This window comes from Manis pentadactyla, chromosome 10 (genome assembly GCF_030020395.1).
Source record: "Manis pentadactyla isolate mManPen7 chromosome 10, mManPen7.hap1, whole genome shotgun sequence".
Lineage (NCBI taxonomy): Eukaryota > Metazoa > Chordata > Mammalia > Pholidota > Manidae > Manis > Manis pentadactyla.
In genome coordinates, this window is record NC_080028.1 from 46,663,168 (window position 1) to 46,683,243 (window position 20,076).

The 20,076-nt window shown below is 37.0% G+C and overlaps 2 protein-coding genes across 4 annotated transcripts in view; one reads left to right on the top strand and one right to left on the bottom strand.

Annotated features, from left to right (window-relative positions):
* The window catches only part of LOC130679067 (olfactory receptor 6C74-like), a 118,719-nt gene that overhangs the window by 70,798 nt on the left and 27,845 nt on the right, over nt 1-20,076 (bottom strand). The window contains exon 1 of one of the 3 annotated variants that reach the window (XM_057486788.1): nt 1,690-1,798. The exons of the other annotated variants lie outside the window; for them this stretch is intronic. The gene's annotated coding sequence lies outside the window, so the exon portion shown is untranslated. Of the gene's footprint in view, nt 1-1,689; nt 1,799-20,076 lie in introns of those variants that run through there. 3 annotated transcript variants of the gene reach the window in all.
* Nucleotides 1,064-2,014, top strand: LOC130679318 (olfactory receptor 6C2-like). Its single transcript, XM_057487924.1, has one exon. The coding sequence runs from the start codon at nt 1,064-1,066 to the stop codon at nt 2,012-2,014; it is 951 nt and encodes a 316-aa protein (XP_057343907.1).

A 20,076-nucleotide genomic window follows, 5' to 3' on the forward strand; every position in this document is an offset into this window, starting at 1 on the left:
TTAATGCATTATCAATTGCTAAATGTGAAAGGCCTCAGTAAAGTTTCACAATGATGTACAATCATCTGAGAGATTAGGAGAAAAGATAGAAGGAAAAGATGAGTGCGAGGCAAAAATTATATGTAATGTATTTGTGTATATATATATATATATATATGAATGTATATGTAAATAACCATTCTATAGCTCAATTTTATATTAATACTTGACAGTTGCAAATTTCTTAAGAGGATTCTAACTTTTGAGTAAGCCATGATTGTGTTAGTTATTTTTCTCATTTTGGAAACATTATGGACTAGGTAAATAGTCACAATCAATTCTGCCCAAGCCGCAGTAGGAGAAGAACACATTGTTAAGAAATAAATGAATCCACTATAACACAAACTAGGTACAAAGGGGAAAATACTTTCTATTATTGATGTCAGGAGTCCTCAAAATTTGAAATACTGATTTCATATTAGAAACATTTGAGTCCATACTGGTGTAGCATCAGTCAGGATGAAATAACTCATTGGCAGCAGATGGAGGGGCAAAGAGTAAGCGGTCATCACCTGTTAGCAGTAAATGTAACATACTAAAGGAACTACTAATTCTGAAAAAACAGAGTGTGTAGAGGGGGTGGAAATGACCAGCAGGGCTTAAGTTTGTTTATAAGAATTAAGCACCCATAACCTAAAAAAGACACCAACAAAAATTTTTTGGATAAAAGACCTCAAGGTTTGCTCTAGGCTCTGTATGGCAAACCCAAGTTACATTAGCACTGTTTTTGAAAAGACCCAAAATGTCAAGAAAAGATGTAAAATCGAGGTTATCGACTTTGTCTCTGAACAGGGAATAATTCTTGACAGCTAAAGGACATTTTAGCTACTCATAAAATTACAACTCTTCAGCTATCTACTTAGTCATATGGGAAAATCCTAAGTACAGGATAAATATAAAATGTATAATATATATAATGAAATATGTTTGAATACATTACATTTTTGAACACTTAAAGTGGTCTATAACCTATGGGAAAACTCTGAATATTCCATACAGATTGGAGAGAAGTTAGAAGTCAGTGATGAGAAATGGTACAGTAACTACATTCATTCTGCTGGGACTGACAGATGACCCTGACCTGCAGGTTCTGATTTTCGTCTTTCTATTTCTCACCTACACACTGAATGTAGCTGGAAACCTGACGATCATCACACTCACTTTTGTGGATTCTCACCTTAAAACACTTATGTACTTTTTCTTAAAAAATTTCTCTTTCTTGGAGATCTCATTCACAACTGCCATTATCCCCAGATACTTGTATAACATAGCAACAGGTGACAAGGTCATTACCTACAATGCTTGTGCCACCCAAGTGTTTTTTATCGACCTCTGTGGAGTAACAGAATTTTTCCTGCTGGCGGCCATGTCCTATGACCGCTATGTGGCCATCTGCAAACCCCTGCATTATGTGATCATCATGAGCAGCAGAGTCTGCAGGATTCTCATCATATGTTCTTGGATGGCTGGTTTATGTGTAATAATCCCACCCCTTAGCCTGGGCTTAAATCTAAAATTTTGTGACTCCAACATGATTGATCACTTTGGCTGTGATGCATTTCCCTTAGTGAAAATCTCATGCTCAGATACATGGTCCATGGAACAGACAGTCATCATCTGTGCTGTGCTGACCCTAAATATGACTCTTACCTGTGTAGTTCTCTCATATGCTTCCATCATCAAGACAATTTTCAGATTTCCTTCTGTTCAACAAAGGAAAAAGGCCTTTTCAACCTGTTCCTCCCACATGATTGTGGTTTCCATCACGTATGGCACCTGCATTTTCATCTACATGAATCCTACAGCAAAGGAAGAAGTGACCATCATCAAAGTGGTTTCACTGCTCATTTCTTCTATTTCACCTACATTGAACCCATTTATTTACACCTTAAGAAACAACCAAGTTAAGAAAGCCTTCAAGGATGCAATGAAAAGAACTGCCATACTCTCAGCTAAGGAAAATAAAATATTTTAAAAACATATAAAAAATATTAGTAAATGATCCCAAGAGATTTTATTTTTCATGTTTAGAATCTTGTTTTTTTAAACATGTTTTTGATCTGTTTGTCTTACATGATTGTGAGATTAAGGATATGAAGTACATACGTACTTCAATGACATTAATTTTCTCAACACTTCTTTAACCTAGCTTCCAATGAACTCTGCTCATGCGATTTTGGTATGTTCATTTTTCAAATCAATATCTGATAGTTTTGCATGTCAATTTCTTTGAAAAAATCATTTTGAAAAGAAATAAACTTCCTAATATTAATACATAATAAAAGTAATTAGGAAAACATGGTAAAATTCTTTGCAGCTCATAAAATATACAGAGTAGTGATACTAAAACATATGCAATAAAGATAATTTCACACAAAATGTCTAACATGTTTAAATAATCATGTAATTTAAAATGTAGGAAACAATAAATAGCACTTTCAATATTGAGAAAATAGAGATAAATATTAATATGAAAACAAATACTGGGAAATATGTGACAAGTATTCTTTTGAATCTATAACTGAAATCATAGCAAAGTTGTAAATAGAAGGTGTCAGCAATAAAGATTCAACTAAAAACAGCTGATCTGCTTTCAAAAGCAGTAATCCATAAAATGACTTGTGGACACTCAGGAGAGCATAAACCAGGGGATAGATGTTAGATTACAGATCACAAGGCTCAGGATTAAAGTCTGGGGATTAGTGTGTAGGAGCACTTGGAATGACACAATCATGGTGCATTCAAAGAAAGTCTGATTTAGAAACCATGTCATATTCACACAAAGATTACATTTTTTTCTGAATAGTGTTGTCTGCTGCTTACAGAGCTGTGGGTCAAGGGAAGAACATTTCCCAGTGTATTTGATAGCCAGTGTCTACCTGCAACACAAATTAGACTTATAAAGTCTAAATTCTATCATAATAATTTAAATTAAAATATACAAAGAATTGGAAAACCCAGATAAATATAACTCCTTGAAAATTAAGGCATTTGTATCTGATTAACTAATTGTTATCTGGAAAGCAATGAAATGCAGACATGTCACAGCAAGTTACCTACAGCACTGAAAACAATGTATCAGAATGAATTGAGTTATAGTAAATGAATTCCTTTTTTACAGAAATGTAAAATAGCCCTAAAGAGAGGAACTTATTCTAATAAATTTGAAAAACCTAAATGGGAAATGTAACTTACTATGGACAGAAAATGAAATCATGTAAATAAGTTAAAGAAATTCAGAAGCCAGTTCTTTGAAAAGTCTAATAGCATATACCCCACCCCCAATGAATATGATGAATCAAAAACAGAAATGCTCAATATTTTATTGGAAGATTTTGGATATTCAATAACAAAAGAGAATGAAAAAATAAGGATTAATATGAGAAAGAATAAATAAATGATTGCATTTGATTTTAAAGTCTTTTTTATTAACACTTTCCTTTTCTGAAATGGAAATATATCATACAATGGATGGCTCCTACCATTGTTCACAAGTTAATAAGCAACATTATCTTTTCAAAGTGAAACATAGTACAGTCACATGTCTTAACAATTATTGATTTCTTAAAATTGGACCTATCTCTTATTTTATCCTCAAGTCATTCTTACACATCCAGAGAACTCAAGGAACTCTAATAGGGAACTAGTGGAGTTGACGAGAGAATTTGGTGTTCTAGGTAAAAAATGGAAATATTTGAAAATCAGAAGACTAATAACAATAAACAACAGGAAATCAACGAGCAAATATCTCTGTCATAATAGTCATATAAAGCATAAAATCTCTTTAAAGAATATATAGTTAGAACAAAAGAAAGGCAATCATTCTTAGAAATTTTTATTGTGAACTTGTGTCTGTGTATATGAATAGATTATGTATTGTAGAAACATTTATTTGTATATAGTCACTGAGCATGTAGAATATTAATGGCAGACAAATTTTAATGCAGGTTATCAGAAGCAGACAATAAGTGATGCATTCAGAAAGAAGAATGAGTAGAATGAGATGAAGGAAGAAGTCAAAGTAAAACTTTGATCAAAAAATCCAAAATATATGTGAGGGCTTGGGGATATATATATTTTGTTATAAATAAAGAAGCTTTTTTCTCAAATAGTTTTCAATATACAAAAGTGATAGAATATCAAATGTCTGTTGCCAAGTGAAAAAATTAAGTTTCAATTTATTTTGGTAACACAAGTTCAGTAAAAATAAAAACCGCAAAAAGAAAACCTCTTTAAACACATAAATATTCCATACCATGCAATTGGATATTATTCACCCATAAAAAGAAGGAAATTATGCCACTTGAAAGAACATACATGGACCTTGACAGTATTATGCTAAAAGAAATGTCAAACAGGTTTGTGGTTACAGGGATGGGGAAAGATTGGACAACGGTGCTCTAAGTGTACAAACTTCTGGTTACAAGACGAGTAAGTACTTGGGATGTAGTATAGAACATGATGACTATACTTACATTTGTATGGTATATTTGAAAGTTGTTAAGAAAGTAAATCCTAAGAGTTCTCACCACAAAGAAAGAACATTTTTTTCACATCTCTATGAGGTGATGGATGTTAACTAAGCATTGTGGTAATCATCTAGCAATATGTAAGCCAAGTCATTCTGCTCTACATCTTAAACTTACACAGTCCTGTATTTTAATTATATCACAATGGAACCAGAAAAAAAATTCCCATAAAATAGAAACTGAAAAGAAGAGCACTCTAAACCCAAAGCAAGCAGAAGAAAGGAAATAAAAGAGATTAGTGTAGAAATAAATTAAGTAGAGAATAGAAAAATATTAGAGAAAATTCATGAAACCAAAAGTTGGTTATTTAAAAAAAATCAATAAATTGAAAAATACTTGCATAGAACAAGATAAAAAAAAAAGACTCTAATTACATAAATCAGGAAAGAAAGAGGAGTGTCCCTAAACCTTACAATAATTAGAGGAACTATAAGGAAATACTGAAAACAATTATAAGCCTGTTGCTTAACCTAAATGAAATGGATAAATTCCTACAAAGACACAAACCACCAGCTTGGCTAAAGAAGGAGTAGAAAATCTTGATATATTTGTAGCAAGTAGAGATAATCAAGTTCATAATCAAAAACTTCCCATAAAGCAACTCAAGGCCTAGATGTCTTCTATGGTGAGTTTTACCAAATGTTCAAAGAATAATTAACACCACTCTTTCACAAAGTCCTGGAGGAAACAGAAGACAAACACTTTCCCATTCATCCTACGAGGCAAGTATTACCAAGATCACAAAACATACACATTGCTAAAGGAAACTATAAACCTCCTTGTAAACACACATATGAATATCCTCTAAAATACTTGCAAACCAAATTCTGCAGCAGTTTTAAAATGGTTATATATTATGTATGATAAAGAGAGAAGCATCACAAAGGGGTAGGGGTAGGGTTAGGGAAGTAACTAGGGAACTAACTAGATTCACATATATCTAAGTTTAAAACAGCATGTGGCAAGCTATGTTTTACCACGCTTTTTAATAGCTGTTTATCCATTTATAAATATTACATGTGATATATATGGGCATATTTGCAAGAGAAAAAGTGTGAAAAGATAAGCTCCAGAAGAGTAGCATTTGATATTTTTTTAAAAGTTCTTTTCCTTGTTACTTGTCTTAGTATTTTCATTTTCCTTATTTTATCAAACGAGTGATTGAAGTTTTAATATGCTTATTAATGACACTTTTCTGAATGTATTTCTTTTGGATAGTTGGTATTCACTGATAGGATCATTTTTATCTGACAGGAAGTAGGAAGTCATCTAAAAGTAATATAACATGTGGGACAAAAAGTAGCAGCTCCCAGTGAAAAACAATCTATTGACAACTTGGTTTTTATTCTATTATCTAACTAGAAAACTGATTTTGTAAACATTTGAAGTATAGTATAAATAGTAATCGGTCAATAATAATTCAGACCAATTTATTACTCAAGTCTTGCATTGCAATATCAGAGTTCTTATGCTGCATCAAAATTGTTCTGTACCTAAATAGTACTCAAAGTCGGCTGGGCTGTGTTATTTGTTAGAGAAGCACAGGTCTCTCTACATTGAGAAGTAGCAGATGCAGAGATGGAGGTGGATCACAGAAATGATCTTTCACGGAAATTCTAATGATCTGTTGTAAATGTCAGGTGTGGACCTACAACTGTGGAAACAACTATAGCTCCCATATGCAAGCCATCAGCAAGTCCTGTGCCTATGATAGTAATTGTCATTCTTGGGACTTAATTCTGGAACACAGACACAGTGCTCCCATGTCAATATGGAAAGACTATCATAGGCATAACAAAACCTTTCACATAATAAACAAATTGGAGGCTTCAGGAATAAGTGTAGGAAAATTTCCTCTTTGTGAATCACTGACTCTATTCTGAAAATATTTGAGAAACTGGGAGTATTATTTGACTTGTATTAGTTGAGGAAAAATATCTGGACAACATGTTGCCACAAATCTAGAACATTAAAGTCCCTGGCTTCTTACTACTCTGCTGAGAGATGCATCAGGAAAGCAAAAGAATTATCAATGAATACACAACCACTCCCCCTGAGCATACAACTAATCCTTTGATTGGCACAAAAGCAAAGAGAACACAGCAATTATCACTATTTTCAGGAGTGAAGATAATGGATATAATAATAGCAGTGCTGCTACATGGCAAGATTTACAAATACAGCCAGAAAAATGAACTTTCAGAAACAAAAATATTAAAAATCAAATGTTAGATTTAGGATATAGTGAATTAAATAAGTAAATTAAATATCCCAGCAGTTTTTAGATACATCCCAAATAAGAAATGATAACTTTGTATAATACCCAACCCATGTATCAGCATTTCATTGAGTTCCAAGGAGAGTGAAACTAAAAATCAGTGACCAAGTACTGGCATCCCAAGTAGAAATGGGGTTGGGGGACAGAGATAAGTGAATAAACAGTATGAGAAGAAAAATTACTCCACATAGATAACCTATGTAACTAGTTCAATACCTGTCCAAATCTGTTAGTTTGATAATAAGAAAGTCAGGGAAAGAAACAGGAGGGAAGTATGGGCATTTGTATGTTTGAGGTGTAATTAAATATATTCCTGAGCTTCTGAAGAGCATTTATTTTGGAGATGAACCAAATAAAAGTTTAAGATAAGAGGCGGAGCCAACATGGCGGCGTGAGTAGGACAGTGGGAATCTTCTCCCAAAAACATATATACTTTTGAAAATACAACAAACACAACTAGCCCTAAAAGAGAGACCAGAAGACGCAGGACAGTGGCCAGACTGCAGCTACACCAGCGAGAACCCAGCGACTGGTGAAAGGGGTAAGATACAAGCCCCGGCCCGGCGGGACCCGAGCGCCCCTCCCCCCAGCTCCCGGCGGGAGAAGAATAGGCAGAGCGGGAGGGAGACGGAGCCCAGGACTGCCGAACACCCAGCCCCAGACATCCGGGCCAGAGCGCAGACACAGTACGTGCCCAGGGGGCCCTGGATACTGGGGAAACAGGGAGTAAGACCTCTGAGCGGGTGCCGAAGCTGATGCCCCTGTGACAAAGAAAAGCGGGGGCTTTTTGAAAGTCTTAAAGGGACAGGGACTTAACAGCTTGACGGAAACAACCCAGGTCACAGTACAGCAGCTGGAAATTACAGGGAAAACCGGGTGCACTAACCCCCTGGGCAACAGCTCTGAGACCCCTCAAGGAGGCAAACAGTCAAGCAGCCCCCCCATCCATCACCCCACCGGGCGCTGCGAAAGCAGAGAAGCAGCCTGAGACAAATTCCGCCCACAGAAAGGGAAATTTCTCCCTCCCAGCGAGGCAAGACACAAAGACCCAGTCTACACGCAATTATCCAACACAAGCCACTACGGGTCGCAGTTGCCCCAATAAAGAAAGGCCAGTAGTAAGTGAAAATTTTGGCCCTCCCAGCTGACAGTCAATAGCACCTGTCAACATGAAAAGGCAAAAAAATATGATCCAGACAAGACTAACCCAGACAGCTTCGGCATCTGCTACATCTTCCCCTGAGAAGGAATCTGGGGAGATAGATTTAGCCAGTCTACCTGAAAAAGAATTCAAAACAAAAGTCATAACTATGCTGATGGACTTGCAGAGAAATATGCAAGAACTAAGGAAGGAGAATTCAGAAATAAAACAAGCTATGGAAGGACTTCAAAACAGAATGGACGAGATGCAAGAGACCATTAATGGACTAGAAAACAGAGAACAGGAACGCAGAGAAGCTGATGCAGAGAGAGATAAAAGGATCTCCAGGAATGAAAGAATTTTAAGAGAGCTGAGTGATCAATATAAAAGGAATAATATAAGAATCATAGGCATTCCAGAAGAAGTAGAGAGAGAAAAGGGGATAGAAAATGTCTTTGAAGAAATAATTGCTGAAAATTTCCCCAAACTAGGGGAAGAAATGGCCTCTCAGACCACAGAGGTACACAGAACTCCCATGACAAGGGATCCAAGGAGGGCAACACCAAGACACATAATAATTAAAATGGCAAAGATCAAAGACAAGGACAAAGTATTACAAGCAGCCAGAGAGAAAAAAAAGGTTACCTACAAAGGAAAACCCATCAGGCTATCATAAGACTTCTCAACAGAAACCCTACAGGCCAGAAGAGAATGGCATGATATACTTAATGCAATGAAACAGAAGGGCCTCGAACCAAGACTACTGTATCCAGCACGAATATCATTTAAATATGAAGAAGGGATTAAACAATTCCCAGACAAGCAAAAGTTGAGGGAATTTGCCTCCCACAAACCACCTCTACAGGGCATCCTACAGGGACTGCTCTAGATGGGAGCACTCCTAAAAAGAGCACACAACAAAACACCCAACATATGAAGAAGGGAGGAGGAGGAATAAGAAGGGAGAGAAATAAAGAATCATCAGATTGTGTTTATAATAGCTCAACAAGCGAGTTAAGTTAGACAGTAAGACAGTAAAGAAGCTAACCATAAACCTTTGGTAACCACAAACTTAAAGCCTGCAATGGCAATAAATTCATACCTTTCAATAATCACCCTAAATGTAAATGGACTGAATGCACCAATCAAAAGACACAGAGTAATAGAATGGATAAAAAAGCAAGATCCATCCATATGCTGCTTACAAGAGACTCACCTCAAACCCAAAGACGCGCACAGACTTAAAGTCAAGGGATGGAAAAAGATATTTCAAGCGAACAACAGAGAGAAGAAAGCAGGTGTTGCAATTCTGGTATCAGACAAAACAGACTTCAAAATAAAGAAAGTAACAAAAGACAAAGAAGGACATTACATAATGATAAAGGGCTCAGTCCATCAAGAGGATATAACCATTATAAATATATATGCACCCAATACAGGAGCACCAACATACCTGAAACAAATATTAACAGAACTAAAGGAGGAAATAGAATGCAATGCATTCATTCTAGGAGACTTCAACACACCACTCACTGCAAAGGACAGATCCACCAGACAGAAAATAAGTAAGGACACAGAGGCACTGAACAACACACTAGAACAGATGGACCTAATAGACATCTACAGAACTCTACATCCAAAAGCAACAGGATACACGTTCTTCTCAAGTGCACATGGAACATTCTCCAGAATAGACCACATACTAGGACACAAAAAGAGCCTCAGTAAATTCCAAAAGATTGAAATCCTACCAACCAACTTTTCAGACCACAAAGGCATTAAACTAGAAATAAACTGTTCAAAGAAAGCAAAAAGGCTCACAAACACATGGAGGCTAAACAACACGCTCCTAAATAATCAATGGATCAATGACCAAATCAAAATGGAGATCCAGCAATGTATGGAAACAAATGACAACAACAACACTAAGGCCCAACTTCTGTGGGACGCAGCAAAAGCAGTCTTAAGAGGAAAGTATATAGCACTCCAAGCATATTTAAAAAAGGAAGAGCAATCCCAAATGAACGGTCTAATGTCACAACTATCAAAATTGGAAAAAGAAGAACAAATGAGGCCTAAGGTCAGCAGAAGGAGGGACATAATAAAGATCAGAGAAGAAATAAATAAAATTGAGAAGAATAAAACAATAGCAAAAATCAATGAAACCAAGAGCTGGTTCTTCGAGAAAATAAACAAAATAGATAAGCCTCTAGCCAGACTTATTAAGAGGAAAAGAGAGTCAACACAAATCAACAGTATCAGAAGTGAGAAAGGAAAAATCACAACAGATCCCGCAGAAATACAAAGAATTATTAGAGACTACTATGAAAACCTATATGCTAACAAGCTGGGAAACCTAGGAGAAATGGACAACTTCCTAGAAAAATACAACCTTCCAAGACTGACCCAAAAAGAAACAGAAAATCTAAACAGACTAATTACCAGCAACGAAATTGAAGCGGTAATCAAAAAACTACCAAAGAACAAAACCCCCGGGGCCAGATGGATTTACCTCGGAATTTTATCAGACATACAGGGAAGACATAATACCCATTCTCCTTAAAGTTTTCCAAGAAATAGAAGTGGAGGGGATACTCCCAAACTCATTCTACGAAGCTAACATCACCCTAATACCAAAACCAGGCAAAGACTCCACCAAAAAAGAAAACTACAGACCAATATCCCTGATGAACGTAGACGCAAAAATACTCAACAAAATTTTAGCAAACCGAATTCAAAAATACATCAAAACCATCGTACACCATGACCAAGTGGGATTCATCCCAGGGATGCAAGGATGGCACAACATTCGAAAGTCCATCAATATCATCCACCACATCAACAAAAAGAAAGACAAAAACCACATGATCATCTCCATAGATGCTGAAAAAGCATTTGACAAAGTTCAACATCCATTCATGATAAAAACTCTCAGCAAAAAGGGAATAGAGGGCAAGTACCTCAACATAATAAAGGCCATCTATGAAAAACCCACAGCCAACATTATATTGAATAGCGAGAAGCTGAAAGCATTTCTGCTGAGATCGGGAACTACACAGGGATGCCCACTCTCCCCACTGTTATTTAACATTGTACTAGAGGTCCTAGCAACGGCAATCAGACAAAACAAAAAAATACAAGGAATCCAGATTGGCAAAGAAGAAGTCAAACTGTCACTATTTGCAGATGACATGATACTGTACATAAAAAACCCTAAAGACTCCACCCCAGAACTACTAGAACTGATATCGGAATACAGCAAAGTTGCAGGATACAAAATCAACACACAGAAATCTGTGGCTTTCCTATATACCAACAATGAACCAACAGAAAGAGAAATCAGGAAAACAACTCCATTCACAATTGCATCAAAAAAAATAAAATACCTAGGAATAAACCTAACCAAAGAAGTGAAAGACTTATATTCTGAAAACTACAAGTCACTCTTAAAAGAAATTAAAGGGGACACTAACAGATGGAAACGCATCCCATGCTCATGGCTAGGAAGAATCAATATCGTCAAAATGGCCATCCTGCCCAAAGCAATATACAGATTTGATGCAATCCCTATGAAACTACCAGCAACATTCTTCAATGAACTGGAACAAATAATTCAAAAATTCATATGGAACCACCAAAGACCCCGAATAGCCAAAGCAATCCTGAGAAAGAAGAATAAAGTAGGGGGGATCTCACTCCCCAACTTCAAGCTCTATTATAAAGCCATAGTAATCAAGACAATTTGGTACTGGCACAAGAACAGAGCCACAGACCAATGGAACAGACTAGACAATCCAGACATTAACTCAGACATATATGGTCAATTAATATTTGATAAAGGAGCCATGGACATACAATGGCGAAATGACAGTCTCTTCAACAGATGGTGCTGGCAAAACTGGACAGCTACATGTAGGAGAATGAAACTGGACCATCGTCTAACCCCATATACAAAAGTAAACTCAAAATGGATCAAAGACCTGAATGTAAGTCATGAAACCATTAAACTCTTGGAAGAAAACATAGGCACAAACCTCTTAGACATAAACATGAGTGACCTCTTCTTGAACATATCTCCCCGGGCAAGGAAAACAACAGCAAAAATGAACAAGTGGGACTATATTAAGCTGAAAAGCTTCTGTACAGCAAAAGACACCATCAGTGGAGCAGAAAGGAACCCTACAGTATGGGAGAATATCTTTGAAAATGACACATCCGATAAGGGCTTGACGTCCAGAATATATAAAGAGCTCACACGCCTCAACAAACAAAAAACAAATAACCCAATTAAAAAATGGGCAAAGGAACTGAACAGACGGTTCTCCAAAAAAGAAATACAGATGGCCAACAGACACATGAAAAGATGCTCCACATCGCTAATTATCAGAGAAATGCAAATTAAAACTACAATGAGGTATCACCTCACACCAGTAAGGATGGCTGCCATCCAAAAGACAAACAACAACAAATGTTGGCGAGGCTGTGGAGAAAGGGGAACCCTCCTACACTGCTGGTGGGAATGTAAACTTGTTCAACCATTGTGGAAAGCAGTATGGAGGTACATCAAAATGCTCAAAACAGACTTACCATTTGACCCAGGAATTGCACTCCTAGGAATTTACCCTAAGAATGCAGCAATCAAGTATGAGAAAGATCAGTGCACCCCTATGTTTATCGCAGCACTATTTACAATAGCCAAGAATTGGAAGCAACCTAAATGTCCATCGATAGATGAATGGATAAAGAAGATGTGGTACATATACACAATGGAATACTACTCAGCCATAAGAAAAGGGCAAATCCAACCATTTGCAGCAACATGGATGGAGCTGGAGGGTATTTTGCTCAATGAAACAAGCCAAGCAGAGAAAGAGAAATACCAAATGATTTCACTCATCTGTGGAATATAAGAACAAAGGAAAAACTGAAGGAACAAAACAGCAGCAGAATCACAGAACTCAAGAATGGACTAACAGGTACCAAAGGGAAAGGGACTGGGGAGGATGGGTTGGTAGGGAGGGATAAGGGGGTAGAAGTAGGGGGGTATTAAGATTAGCATCCATAGTGGGGTGGGAGAAAGGGGAGGGCTGTACAACACAGAGAAGACAAGTAGTGATTCTACAACAGGTTGCTACGCTGATGGACAGTGACTGTAAAGGAGTATATAGGGGGGACCTGGTATAGGGGAGAGCCTAGTAAACAAAGTACTCGTCATGTAAGTGTAGATTAATGATTAAAAAAAAAAAAATGCAGTTCCTATGTGGTGACCTCTAATGAGTTCTACACAATGATATAAAGGACATATAAAAGTGTAGGCAAAGGGTCTGTTTGTGTTTATACAGAGGATCAAAGCCTAATTTGGCTACCCCGAAAATGAACTAAGATACGATATGAAAGAGAACTTCCAACATCAGCACTCTCGGGAAGACTCATGCCAGAAGATGATCATCAAAAAACCCCAACAAAGATCCACGCACTGCTACAGCTGTAGATGCACTCATCCCACCAGCTCCTGGACTTGCCATGGGAATGAAGGAGATATCTAAGCTGGCCTGTGCATACAGTAAAACAACAAATTTGACTGGATCTATACTGTTGGAACTCAACCAAGAATTAGGAGAAGTGCAAATTGTAGCGCTCCAAAATCTTACAACTACAGACTATTTACTGTTAAAAGAACATATGGGATGTGAACAGTGCCCAGGAATGGGTTGTTTTAATTTGTCTGATTTTTCTCAAACTATTCAAATTCAGTTAGATAATAACCATCATATCATTGATAAGTTTTCACAAATGCCTAGGGTGCCTAACTGGTTTTCTTGGTTTCACTGGAGATGGCTGGTAATTACAGGTATGCTTGGGTTATGTAACTATACTCCTATTATGTTAATGTGTGTGCGCAATTTAAGTAGTAGCTTAAAATCTATACATGCTGAAGTTACTCTACAAGAAGATATGTCAAAGAAATAATCAATCTTCCCATGTTTTCTTCCGCCTGCTACTTCTATAGCTTTTCTTCTTCCTTCCTAATTACAACGAATTCTTAAATAGAATTCGTGCCTCATATCAAATTTACCGAGTATCATAACTCCTCCAAGTGGTAAAGATACCTCAAGACAAATGCTGGGCATAGAAGCCACAGGGCATAAATATGCAAAGAAATAAAAAGCTAACCATTTCAAACAATAAGGCTTCTCTCTCACTTACCAACTTAACATTTCCCTGTATGGCCCCGGAAGATGACTGGTTAGCCAGAGACGGGTAAGATTCCTCAAGGGAGGAACAACCTAAGACAGGCACAGTCGCAGGGGGGTCATCAGGTGAGAAATTGGGGATCAACAGAGGTGAGGCTTAGAACCTCACCCTCCCTGTTCTGAGAGAAATCTTCTGCATATGTGGATGTTTTATTGCCCTTGTCTAGCTTGGATTAACACATAGTCTACAGGCACACACCTGATCATCTACATTTGCTCTCTTACAACACTAAACTATGTTTTCTACCTTTATGTTGTAGCTACCTACCACTTCAGCATTTTATTAAAAATAATAAAGAGAGAAATGTGGTATCCACATATAAATCAAGTATAAAAATCAAATGTGTATTCATATTTGAACTGACTGTTTATAGTTCATAATGCATGAGCAAAACCAAAAGTTTCTGTGATGACTGCCCTTGTACTGTTCACCATGTAACTTATTCACTATGTAAGAATTTGTTCTCCATGTAAGAACTTGTTCGTTATGCTTCAGAAGATTGGAGACTGACGAAAATTAGGCTTGGGGTGGATTAATGATTGTGCATTGAGCATTGACTCCCCTATACAGAATTTTATTGTTGTTAACAACCATTTGATCAATAAATATGAGAGATGCCCTAACAACAACAACCAAAAAAAAAAGTACACACTTCCAATTGTAAAATAAATAAGTAACCGGGATGTAATGTATAGCATAAGGAATATAGTCAAAATATTGTAACAACTTGGTATGGTGATAGCTGGTACCTAGAATTATCATGTATATAAATGTTGAATCACTGTGTTGTACACCTGAAACTAATGTAATGTAATACTGTGTGTCAACTACCCTTCAATAAAAAATAATTATCTAAAAAAATAAATAAATAAATAAATAAAAAAAAAAAAAAAAAAAAAAGTTTAAGATAATATTCCAAAAGTGTACCTGTTAAATTAAAGGAACTAAGAGGGGACTGAGAAATACAGACATAATAAGGACCAGAAAGAAAAGGAACACCCAGAAATTAGAAGTGAAAAGGTAGAAAAATGTGAGTGGTGTTATGTCCAATGACAGATATGTGCCACCTGCAAAGCCCTGCGTTAATGGCTATCAGGAGCAACAGGGTCTGCAGAAGACTGATCCTTTGGTGTTGGACAGTTGCTCACATCCCCACCACTTAGTAAGGGCCTAATGCTGGAACCCATGACTCTAATTTTATTAACCATTTTTTCTGTGATGCATCAACCCTCCTGAAGACCTCATGCTCAGGAACATGCCTCATAGAGCAGACGGTCATAGATTATACCATGTTGACCTTTATCAAGACACTTGTATGTATAGTTCTATACTATATATACATCATCAAGACCATTCTACAATTACTTTCTGCCCAGCAAAGAAAAATGGCATTTCACACCTATTCTTTCCATGTGATTATGATTTCCATCACTTACGGAAACTGTATTTTCATCTCTGTTAAATCTTCAGCAAAGGAATAAGCAGGTATTAGAAAGGGTATGAGTGTCCTCACTACTTCCATCACCCCTGTGCAGAACCATTTCACTTATATCTTGATAAATAAGTGAGTAAAACAAGGTGACAATGACTCAATCAAAAGAACTGCATTGTGCTCACTGAACTAAGACAGCACTAATGCAGAAGAATTGAGTTTTCATAAAAATATCAGACACCCCTAAACTGTAACTTTAAGGTTTTAATCTTTTCTTACTTGGCATGAAAGTTTTATTGGGGCTATATTGCTTAATGAGAAGATATTATATTTCCATAAAACAATATAATGATTTATCATTTAACTAAGCTGTAATAAAACTACACACAAAATATGCAGAAACAATGAGTAATCTTAATGTTTTGGATTTAATGATGTGCACTTCTCTATTCCAATTCCAGCTTTAGATTGTCATTTTGATTCCATGGACCATTCTAGGTTATTCTATTTTTGACTTTAAAAAATAAACCAGGCTGGTGGGAATGTAAATTACTTCAACTATTGTGGAAAGCAGTATGGAGGTTCCTCAAAAAGCTCAAAATAGAAATACCATTTGACCCTGGAATTCCACTCCTAGGAATTTACCCAAAGAATTCAGCAGCCCAGTTTGAAAGACATATGCACCCCTATGTTTATCACAGCACTATTTATAACAGCCAAAAATTGGAAGCAACCTCAGTATCCATCAGAGATGAATGGATAAAGAAGATGTGGTACATATACACAATGGAATATTATTCAGCCATAAGAAGAAAACAAATCAAACCATTTGCAACAACATGGATGGAGCTAGAGGGTATTATGCTCAGTGAAATAAGCCAGGTGGAGAATGACAAGTATCAAATGATTTCACTCATCTGTGGAGTATAAGAACAAAGGAAAAACTGAAGGAGCAAAACAGCAGCAGACTCACAGAACCTAAGAATGGACTAACACTTACCAAACACAAAGGGACTGGGGAGGAAGGGTGGGAAGGGAGGGATAAGGGGGGAAGGAAAGGGGGCATTATTATTAGCATGTATACTGAGGGGGGGCACGGGGAGGGCTGTACAATACAGAGAAGGCAAGTAGTGACTCTGTAGCATCTTACTATGCTGATGGACAGAGACTGTAATGGGGTATGTGGGGGGGACTTGGTGATTGGGGTGTCTAGTAAACATAATGTTCCTCATGTAATTGTAGATTAATGATACAAAAAAAAAACATCAAAAAATAAATAAAAATAAAAAATAAACCAGGGACTTCATTCACAATTGCATCAAAAAGAATAAAATACCTACAAATAAACATAACCAAGGAAGTCAAAGACCTCTACTCTGAAAACTACAAGACACCCTTGAGAGAAATTAAAAATACCAATAAATGGAAACACATTCCATTCTCATGGACAGGAAAAATTAATATTGTCAAAATGGTCATCCTGTCTAAAGCAACCCTGCCTAAAGAATCTAAAGATTGCAATGTAATCCCTACCAAAACAGCAACAGCATAATTCAATGAACTAGAGCAAATAGTTCTAAAATTCATATGGAAACACAAAAGACCCCGACTAGCCAAAGGAATCCTGAAAAGGAAGAATAAAGCAGGGGGGATTATGCTCCCTGACTTCAAGCTCTACTACAAAGCCACAGGAATCAAGATAAATTGGTACTGGCACAAAAACAGACCCATAGACCAATGGAACAGACTAGAGAGCCTAGATATAAACCCAAGCATATACGCTCAATTAGTATACAATAAAGAAGCCATGGATATACAATGTGGAAATGATAGCCTCTTCAACAGCTGATGTTGCCAAAACTGGACAGCTACATATAAGAGAATGAAACTGGATTACTGCCTAACTGCATACACAAAAAGTAAATTTGAAATGGATCAAAGACCTGAATGTAAGTCAAGAAACCATAAAACTTAGAAGAAAACATAGGCAAAAATCTCTTGAATGTAAACATGAGCAACTTTTTCCTGAACGCATCTCCACAGACAAGGGAAACAAAATAAAAAATGAACAAATGGGACTACATAATACTAAAAAGCTTCTGTACAACAAAGGACACTATCAGCAGAACAAAAACACATCCTACAATATGGGAAAATATATTTGTAAATGACATATCTAACAGGGGGTTAACATCCAAAATATATAAAGAACTCATACTCAACAACCAAAAAGCAAATAACCTGATGAAAAAAATGGGCAGAGGATATGAACAGAAACTTCTCCAAAGAAGAAATTCAGATGGCCAATAGGCACATGAAAAGAAGCTCCACATTTTTAATTATCAGGGAAATGGAGATAAAAATCACAATGAGATATCACCTCACACCAGTTAGGATGGCCAGGATTGAAAAGACTAAGAACAACAAATGCTGGTGAGGATGTGGAGAAAGGGGAACCATCCTACACTGCTTGTGGGAATGTAAGCTAGTTCAACAATTGTGAAAAGCCATATGGAGCTTCCTCAAAAAACTAAAAGAAGAAATACCATTTAACCCAGGAATCCCACTCCTAGGAATTTACCCAAAGAATATAATTTCTCAGATTCAAAAAAACACATGCACCCCTGTTTATTGCAGCACTAACAAGGAGGCCCTTAGCAAAAGGGCTGCTAAAAGGGCAAGGATTGCACAGAGCTTCCTGCTCAGGAGGAAGGACAGGTAGACAAAATTGTCCAGGTGCACTATGCCCAGTAGGTTGGAAGCTTTCATGATCTTCAGGTACTCCAGCTCTGAGGCTGGCTACACAGCCCCAAGGACCCCTCTGTGTATGCAGGATCCTGGCCAGCCCCACCTGGCTTGCAAACCAGGAAACCCTAACCTGGCAATAGGCCAGCCAGAGGGAAGATCTGTCAACAGCAACTACAAACACAAAGCATAGAGACATATACCTGTGTGCTTGGCCCACTGGTTCAGGCAGTGGAGACAGGCATAGCAGCCACTAAGCAGGAAACAGCTCTTTCCTCCCCCCAGCACCAATATCACTCCCCTGCAACACCCAACATTGATTCAGGGACTGAGCAGCTCCAGAGAGTAGAGCTTCTGGACACTAGAGGGCACCATATACAAACATGAAATGCCAAAGAAACCTGGTTCAAAGTAAAATTATTAATAAAATTCCCAAGAAAGACTTAAATGACATCAACCTCATGAATTTTCCTGAAAGGGAGTTCAAAATAAAAATAATTAACATGCTCATGGAGGTATGAAAATATATTCACGAACTCAGAAATGAATTCCAGTCCGAGATCCAATCCTTGAAGAGCACAATGGAGGTTATTAAAAGCAGATTAGATACGGTGGAGGAGATGATAAATCAAATAGAAACTAGAGAAGAGGAATACAAAGAAGCTGAGGCACAGAGAGAAAAAAGGATCTCTAAGAATGAAAGAATATTGAGAGAACTGTGTGACCAATCCAAGTGAACCAAAAATAGCATTATAGGGGTACCAGAAGAAGAGAGAGAAAAAGGGATAGAAACTGTTTTTGAGGAGGTATTGCTGAAAACTTCCACAATTTGGGGAAGGAGATACTCTCTCAGGCCATGGGGATCCACAGATCTCCCAACACAAGGGACCCAAGGAAGACAACACCAAGACACACAGTAATTAAATGGCAAGGATCAAGGATAAGGACAGACTATTAAAAGCAGCCAGAGAGACAAATGAGATCACATACAAAGGAAAGCCCAACAGGCTATCATCAGACTTCTCAGCAGAAACCTTACAGGCAAGAAGGGAGTGGCATGCTGTATTTATTGCAATGAAGCAGAAGGGCCTGGAATCAAGATTACTTTATCTGGCAAGATTATCATTTAAATTTGAAGGAGGAATTAAACAATTTCCAGATAAGGAAAAGCTGAGAAAACTTACCTCCCACAAACCACCTCTACAGTGTATTTTGGAGGGACTGCTATATATCGAAGTGTTCCAAAGATTTAATAGCTGTCACCAGAGGTAATAAAACCACAGTAAAGAAAGTAGAACAGCTGATTACTAAGCAAATGCAAAATTAAATTAACTATCCCCAAAGTCAATCAAGGGATAGACAAAGAGTACAGAATATGATACCCAATATATAAAGAATGGAGCAGGAAGAAAAAGGAGGAGTAAAAAGAAAAAGAACCTTTAGATTGTGTTTATAATAGCATATTAAGTGAGTAAAGTTGGATTCTTAGAAAGTAAGGAAGTTAACTTTGAACCTTTGGTAACCACGAATCTAAAGCCTGCAATGGCAATAAGTATATATCTATTGACAATCACCCTAAATGTAAACAGACTGAATGCACCAATCAAAAGACATAGAGACAATGAATGGGAAAAAAAACAAGACCCATCTATATTCT